General features: G+C 32.4%; 1 protein-coding gene across 1 annotated transcript; it reads left to right on the forward strand.

The window, feature by feature from the left end:
• The first annotated feature begins 1,196 nt into the window (after positions 1-1,196).
• On the forward strand, positions 1,197-7,330 carry LOC112517807 (probable indole-3-pyruvate monooxygenase YUCCA10). Its single transcript, XM_025125178.1, has 5 exons — positions 1,197-1,247; positions 3,821-4,612; positions 5,358-5,600; positions 6,288-6,416; positions 7,160-7,330. Exons 1-5 carry the CDS (start codon positions 1,197-1,199, stop codon positions 7,328-7,330), a joined length of 1,386 nt encoding a protein of 461 aa, XP_024980946.1.
• Positions 7,331-8,678: the final 1,348 nt, after the last annotated feature.

Consider the following 8,678-nt stretch of genomic DNA (forward strand, 5'->3'; position numbering starts at 1 on the left):
TAAATTAAAATAACAATAAGACAAAACATAATAATAAGAAAAAGACAAAAAAAAAACACTAAAAATAATAATGACTAAAATAACTTTAGGGATGGCAATGACATTGAATAGGAGTGCCATAAGCCTCCCCCTTTCTTTATCTTCATATTTCCAAAGCATTTTACATCCATGTTTCAAATTATATATGTATACATATATATATATACATACATATATATATATACATATATATATATATATATACATACATATATATATATACATATATATATATTATAATATTAATTATATTATAAGTATTTTAGTTTTTGGTTCTTCTATCCAACGGTTGTTAATTTCGGTTTAAGTTCAGTTGAAATAAGAGTATTTTAGTCATTTTCACTAAATTTTTTAATTGCAAATTTCATTAAAAAGTAATGTGCTTTAACTTAATTCCTATTTTGGGTAGTGTGTATTCAAAACTTCCATTTTGGTACCTGAGAATGTAAAATTTTAAACATTTAGATACCAGAGTAACTGGTTGGAGAATTAATCGGTTACCATGCTGATGTGGTGAGTGAAGAGATAAAATTGGATTGGATAGCAAATAATACTGAGTTAGATACCATGTCACTCGGTACATCAGTATGGTAACCGATTAATGCTTCAACCAATTACCTGAATACTTAAATGTTTAAAACTTTATATTTTAGATATCAAAATGAAAGTTTTAAAAGTATGTTGCCTAAAATAAAAATTAAGTTAAAATATATTATTTTTTTCATACAAATTTGTCTAAAAACATATTATATTTTTAATTGGGAAATTTATAAAAATAACCATTTTATACAACCTTTTGCCACAAAATAACCAGGTTTTAGAGGTTTTGCGTATTTGACCACCGAGGTCTACCCTAAGGGCGATCCGTACACATATGAGGCGATCCGTACTTTTTTGGGGCGATCCCCAACATAATTCTAAATAATAATAAAAAAAATTCCTTAAAAGACGAGACTGGGGGAGGTTATCAGAGAGACCACGTAAACTTAACTTTTGCGTCTCCATAATTATAATGGTTTATTTTTAAATCTTTACCCATGAATTTTGGTTGTAAAAAAGTTTAAAAACATAACTTAAATGGCATATCAGTTTTATTAAAAATACCACAAAAAAAATAATAAAAATAATAATAAAAGACTGGATCGCCCCTGGGGGCGATGGGACAGCCTGGATCGCCCCCTAGGACGAGGTCAAAACCGGTCTTCGAGGTGAACGGTAATCTCGTCTTTTAAGTAAAAAAAATTTAAATTTTTTTTAGAATTCTATTGGGGATCGCCCCAAAAAAGTACGGATCGCCCCATATGTGTACAGATTGCCCTTAGGGTAGATCTGGGTGGTCAAATACGCAAAACCTCTAAAACCCGATTATTTCGTGACAAAATGTTGTATAAAATGGTTATTTTTATAAATTTCCCTTTTTAATTTTAATCGTAAAACAAAAATAGAAAAGTACAATGGTGACCACTGCTTTTTGTTTTGCTTTTGTCTTTTTTTTTTTTTACAAATCAAAAGTAATAATAGAATACGTTTTTCTAATATAATAAAAATAGAGAAAATGACTAAAGGGTTGTTTATCAAAAAAATTTATTAAGTCTTGTACGGATAAATTTGTTTTTCTAAATAAATGGGTGTTGTTGTTTACTTTTTTTATCTGAACTAACAGTCTGAATAACATAAATGACCGATTTACCCCCAATATTAATTATTTGAACATCAAAACAAAAAATCATAAAGAGGTTGACGATGGGGTGTTTCATTTGGGAATGAGGCGATGCTTTAAATAAGGGATAGATGTGTCATTTTTGTGGCTGAATGGGGACAAATGAGCTGTGCGAATAAGCCAGATAGACCAATAAGTCTAATTAAGCCGCAAGTAAACAACTTCTAAAATACGTCTGATTTACTTGAGCTTAACAAAGATAGATAACGACCGTTAGACAAAAATCTAAAATCAGTGGGAATTAACAGACGCGAATAACCAAATCCAAGTTTACAGTGTATAATATCCGTAAAAAATTGCAAAACGTTAGGTACCAAAATTGAACCTCTCTTTTGGAAAATCTATCGGTAGCCAATTGTTCTAGCAAGGATGCGCTAATTGCCTAATCTCGCCTAACCCACCCCTTTGACTGTTGATCGATACGGTTTGTTGCATTCATTTCATTCCAAAACAAATGGAAGCTAACATGCTTCTATCATGTTCTCTTTTCTTTTTGTGCCAACAGATTTTGACGATTAAAATACAGAAATTTAATAGATGCACCTTTCATACCCATAAAAATTTGTACTTGCAAAAATAAGTTGAGCGGCTACATGGATCTCGTTTGGGGCTTTATGGGTCTTTCGTGTTTGCAAATCCATCAACCAGAAGAGGGTTAGGTTTAGTCTCTTTTACACAGGCATCCCTTATTTTAAATATACTAGAAGGGTACTCGAGCAATCCAGTGAAATAAATCTTATTTTAATGTCTAGTTTTAATTCTTTTGTTTATGTCGATATAATATGATTTTATGTGGTTTTGAGAAAGCGATAATGTTTTTGTTTTTAAATGAAATATAAATTTGAAGATAGCATAAATATTTGAAAAAAAAATGTCGATATTAGTATCAAATTAACTATTTAATAGTTTTTTTTTTTGTAACTTATTTAATTCAAATTTTTATTGTAATTTAATTTAGATTTAATAAGAAAGTAATTTATTTTTGGTTTAATAATATTTTTTTTATAAAGATAATAATTAAACGTTTGTTATAACTCAAATAATTATCTTAATTATATTTTAAATTTTCTATATTTAAAATGTATGTTTATCTTGTATTTAATTATGTTTATATGCAGTTAGTTACACAAATTTAAAATAAAGTTTTAAGAAGTTGTACTTACGTAAAACTACTTGTAATCTTGAATTTTAAGTAATATGAATCAATAAACAGTATTTTATGCATAAAAAATGATTTTTAATGGTTTTTGTCAAATACTTTATAATATAGTATAGATTGTATATTTCTTATATAAATATATTAGTTAAAAAAATAGATTTAGTATATTTTAAATTAGAAAAAAATATTTTGACATTTATTCTTATATACTTTTTTAGGAGTTGTTTTACTTTTTTAGACGAAAAACATGGATAGTCAAAAGCGTTTGATCAAACAATTACATATGATTATTCACATGTGAATATCTGGTATCCCATTAATACAATATCTTTTTAAAATTATGTGAGATTTAAACATGGACCATTTTGAATCAAATGTAGTATTTAACACATTTGATTTAAATTACCTCGCATAAATAAATAAAAAATCCCCGATTTCCCATTGGGATATGATCATATTTCTCAATGGGGATATTGTGGACAGACTTTGGCGACCGGGTGTAGGAATGGGGATCAGGGTCCCGCCCCATTAATTCCCATCCCTAACGGCCTCTACAGGTAAGGTAACCCAGATGCTGTTTCTACCAATAACTCAAGTAGTATTGCTATTACCGATAACTTAGATATCGTTAAGGGATTAGAATGATTAAGAGACTTTCATGATATAGTACAAAATGAAATATAATTGTTTTAGTAATTGTTTACAATGAAATTAGGACGCGTAATGGTCAATGAATGCATATAATACAAAATCATTCAGAGGTTTTTAAAACTGTTAAGAGACATCTTTTTTTTTTTTGTCAAACAAGATTCACTACTTAATGATTCAAATGTTGCCTCTTAATAAAACTATTAAGAGGTAAACAAACAAGTCATTAACCTAGATAAGCTTATTAATCAAAGTTTGGTTCGTTATCCAATCTTCTCTGTTGTTTGTGGTCCATATATGTCACCTATCACTCAACAACTTCACGTTCGATTGTTCGAAGTATTGCAACAAAAACGACTGAACTACCATCATCCCACGTAGCTATTTTTTTCCCTTTCTCCGGCGGCCGGAAAACGAATACAGGAGTTACAGAAACGGTGGTGATCATTGTCGGCGCCGGCCCATCTGGCCTGTGCACCGCCGCATCCCTCCACCGACTCTCGATCCCATACGTAATCCTCGAAAGAGAAGATTGTGTTGCTTCATTATTCAAGAACAAATCATACCACCGGTTTCACCTCCACTTAACCAAGGAAGCCTGTCAGCTTGCTCACATGAATTTTCCGGCGAACTTTCCGACGTATGTACCCAGAAAAGATTTCTTGAAATACTTGGACGATTACGCATCTCATTTTGAGATTAAACCGATGTTCCATAACTTCGTAAAGCTTGCAAAGTATGATGAAGATCGGAAGAAATGGAAGGTGGAGGTGGAGATAGTTGGTGGAGAGGAGGACGGTGGTGGTCGGTGGTATGAGGGAGAGTTTTTGGTGGTGGCCACCGGAGAAACCAGTGATCCGTTTATTCCGGAGGTTGATGGGTTGAGTGAGTTTAGAGGTGAAGTTATTCATTCAACGGAGTATAAATCCGGCGAACGATATGAGAATAAGAAGGTTTTGGTCGTCGGAGCTGGGAATTCCGGCATGGAAATTGCACTTGATCTGTGTAACCATGGTGCAAAAACCTCCATTGTTGTACCAAGTCCGGTACTACAAGCTTCCCTTTACATTTACAATTCTTAAAAAAAAAAAAAAAAACTAAGGAAATTACACTTGTTAACCGTTCATTTGAAATGTATGTAAATGCTAATACAAGTATTTTGTAAGCAATTTGTTTGGTATACATATATGCATAAAATTAATTTGTATTTCAGTTACTTGTATTCACATCTGCATACCATTCAAATGAATAGTTACTAGGATGTTCCTTAGTTTTTCATTGTTTTGGGGGTTCTCTTTAACCTCCATCGTATTAAACAATTCAAATAGGTACTACAACAAATCATGGATTTGTTAATGTTTTACATATAATGTTTTACGTGACTTAAGTTTATAGGACCAAACAGTAAAACGTTTTATCTAAAAGTGTTACAGTAGGTTTATTAGACGTTTTAACAAGTTTTTTTTTTTATTTTAAAGATTTTTAAAATAAAGTAATGTTGTGTAATGGAACATTTTCAAATGAAAACACAAGAACAACTTTCACTATAATATAATTCATCAACCATCACATGTGATACAAAGGGAATGTTTAACAATTGCTTATTGGGTAAGCATTTACCAAGATCATGACAAGAACCGAGAATCTTATTCGATAAGAGGCAAACACAGACAGAGTGATATTATCTTAAAATCCCATTAGTTTTTCAGAAGACGCAATTTTAGTATGCAGTTTTTGGTGCATAAATGTTATACAATAACAATTAGCGTGATATGTGTTTTGGTGCTGTAGATTCATATAACACCCAGATGGTCGATAAATTTTGGATTTAAGTTAATGACGCATATAAAGTTTATACCATGGCATTGGGTGGACTCGTTCTTGGTGTTGACTAGCAAAGTAATGTACGGAAACCTAACCAAATACGGGATCCAAAGGCCCAAAGAAGGTCCGTTGTTTCTGAAAGCAAGATATAACAGGTATCCGGTTATTGATGTTGGCACAGCAAAAAAGATCAAGTCTGGAGAGATACAGGTATGGTTTTCTTGAATTTTAGGAAAAGTAGGCATGTTCCTCGGTCGGCATCCATTGGATGTGAGGGGAACCAAACCGATCCAATCATCCATCGGATGTTGGATTTTGCCAACCTATTTGATTAACATTGGATGATCGATCCAATCCAATCAAATGGATGATTGGATCGGTTCAGTTCCATCAATTGGATACTTTTATTGGATTTTTATCGGATATCCGATGGATGATCCGTCGGGATTTGATCCATCAAATGTGTTAATTTAATCCAATTCTCCAACAATTATATAAATTGATTAATCACTTTTAATATTTATTAAAACCAACACAAGGAAAATTAAAATTTTAAAGCCTCACATAAAACAAATTCCGATTCAAGCAATTTGAAAATAGTTTAATTGGATGATAGTTGAATAATGGTTGGATGGACAATTGGATGGTCATTGGATGTTGATCGGTTCGGTTTGGTTCAATATTGGTCGGTTCTCGACTAATCCAAATTGGACGTTGAAATTTTCAATCCGATCCGATCCAATTATAATTGGATATCCAATTATGGTCGGCCGGTTCTAATTGAATCAGTCGGTTCCAATTGGATCGGTTGATTTTCTGCACACCCCGAGGAAAAGTGGTACTTTTCTTTTGTGTACATAAAAATGTGATGTCTTGATCTTTTTACAACATAAATAGGTCTTACCGGGGTTGAAAAGCATAAAAAGTAGCGGAACAGAAGTTGTCTTTGAGAATGGGAAATGTTATCATTTTGATACAATCATGTTCGCTACTGGGTTTAAAAGATCTACCCATCTGTGGCTTCAGGTAACGTTTTTTTTCCTTTAAGTTGTGGAGACAGTACTTTTAAATAATTATAATCAAATTAGCTGACGTAAATAATTGAGTTGCAACAAGAGAATGAAAGAAACGAGATTTTTTTATGAAAATGTTTGTTAGGGGTCGTTTACCTAAATGCTTACCAGGTAAGCGCTTATCATTAGGTGTCAACACTGTAATTTATTCTACCGGATAAGATTGTAGTACACTGTACATCAAAATGGTATCGTATACAACAATTTACCCGGTAAGCGCTTACTCATATAAGAGTCGTTACCCTCACTTATCGAATAAGACTCTTTATCTCTATCATTGCTCTTGCTGGATAAGATTTTTGACTCTTGTCATGTTCATCCGGTAAGAAAAATTACCCAGTAAGCATTTAGTAAACAACCCCTTAGTAATGTTATCGCACATGATTTACATAAAAACTAGTTGTGTAGCCATGGTTGAACACAGGGACAGACCCAACTATATGGTATAGGTGGCACGTGCCACCGTATTATTTCTCCGCCGAAAGGTAAAAAATTTAGGTTTGTGAACGGTGCAACCGTATTAATTTGTTGTGTCACACCGTATGTATTTTAAAACTACAATGAGAACAAGTTTTATTTGATATAGTTGGTTTGCAAGGCTTTTATTCCATCCCATATCCAAGTTCGAATTATGTTAGTGTCATTTTCATAATCAAATAGTGTCACCGTTTGAAACTTTTTTTTTTAAATATGCAGGGAGGTGATTTCCTTATAGTTAAAGATGGATTTGCAAAGCCCATGTACCCAAACCATTGGAAAGGAGAAAATGGGCTTTATTGGGCTGGGCTTGCAAAGAGAGGTCTGTATGGATCAGCCATGGATGGTCAAAACATAGCCCAAGACATTTTCAACTTGGTATCAAAATAAAACCACCACATTTAAATATGTATAGAAGGAGGTTTAAAAGAAAACCCTAAAAGATAAAAAACTAAGAAATGTTTTGATAACCATTCATCTGAACTGTATGTACGTGTGCATATAAGTAATTGAAGATTTTTTTTGGTGTGCATGTTTATGCATATGTGCATACCTGACAAATTACGTGTATGCACATGTGAATATTATTTAGATGAACGGTTACTGAGATGTTTTCCAATTTTTTTATTTTTTGTTGTTTTCTTTTGAACCTGGACTAATATAGGGTTAGGGTTCATGTGAGACACATGAGACACTATTTTTACATTTGAAACTTTACAACAAAATGTTGTGAAAGTAAAAAAACCAAATCCTCACAGCAAAACACTGTGAAGGTTAGCTTCACAGTGTTTTTTTTGTGAAGTTTCAAGTGTAAAAATCGTGTCTCTAAAAAACAGTCTTGTCTCACATGATCTCTAGTCTATACATGTATGTATGGATGTAAGACTATGACAATTATCTCCTCAATTATCGCATTAATTAATGATATTAATTATTTTAAATTAGTGGCTTAGGATGATTTCATAAATCTTACAAAACTTTAAGTTCTCAAATGATGAAGCCCATATATATGTATGTATGAGTGGATGGTTGGGTTTACGAAAGCCCAACTATTTTTAGGGTCGTTTACTAAACGTTTATCTGGTAAGTGCTTACCGGGCAATTTTTCTTATCGGATGAATATGACTAGGGCCAAAAATCTTACCCGGTAAGAGCGATGATAAGGATGAAGAGTTTTACCCGGTAAGTGAGAGTGGCGACTCTTATCCAGGCAAGCACTTACCGGGTAATTGTTGCATAGGATACCATTTTGATGTACTGCAATCTTACCCGATAAAATAAATTATAATATTGACTCCTACTAGTAAGCACTTACCGAGTAAGCATTTGGGTAAACAGCCCCTTAATAAAACTATGACACTCTCTATAAAGGTTGGTTATGAAGTGACATACTTTCATAAATAAGTGAGACTATGAGAGTCACAAGTATGATAACCTTGGTGTGAAAGTTGCAGTTTATTTAAGGAGTTGTTTGTTAATTGCTGAATGGTTTGATGTAAAATGATTAAGTCGTCAGAATGATTAAGAAGCTCTCATAATATAGTGTAAAATGAAGGGAAAAGTACAATAAAAACCAATGAACTTTCTTGTTTGGAATGATTAAGTYMTTGAAYTTTWTTTTGGAACAAATAAGTCCTTGAACTTTCCAAAACATGTTAAATAAGTCATTGGACAATTTTTTGGCACAAATAAGTCCTTGGACATTCCAAAATATATTAAATAAGTCCTTAAACATTCC

Source organism: Cynara cardunculus (assembly GCF_001531365.2).
Source record: "Cynara cardunculus var. scolymus isolate 2C chromosome LG 9, CcrdV1, whole genome shotgun sequence".
Classification (NCBI taxonomy): domain Eukaryota; kingdom Viridiplantae; phylum Streptophyta; class Magnoliopsida; order Asterales; family Asteraceae; genus Cynara; species Cynara cardunculus.

What these genes read in the sequence shown, in the direction of transcription:
- LOC112517807 (XM_025125178.1), top strand. Translation starts at nt 1,197, where the DNA reads ATGGGACAGCCTGGATCGCCCCCTAGGACGAGGTCAAAACCGGTCTTC. An exon ending in GGTCAAAACCGGTCTTCGAG is followed by an intron (nt 1,248 to 3,820) that starts GTGAACGGTAAT and finishes TATTAATCAAAG; the next exon opens with TTTGGTTCGTTATCCAATCT. An exon ending in CTACCCATCTGTGGCTTCAG is followed by an intron (nt 6,417 to 7,159) that starts GTAACGTTTTTT and finishes TTAAATATGCAG; the next exon opens with GGAGGTGATTTCCTTATAGT.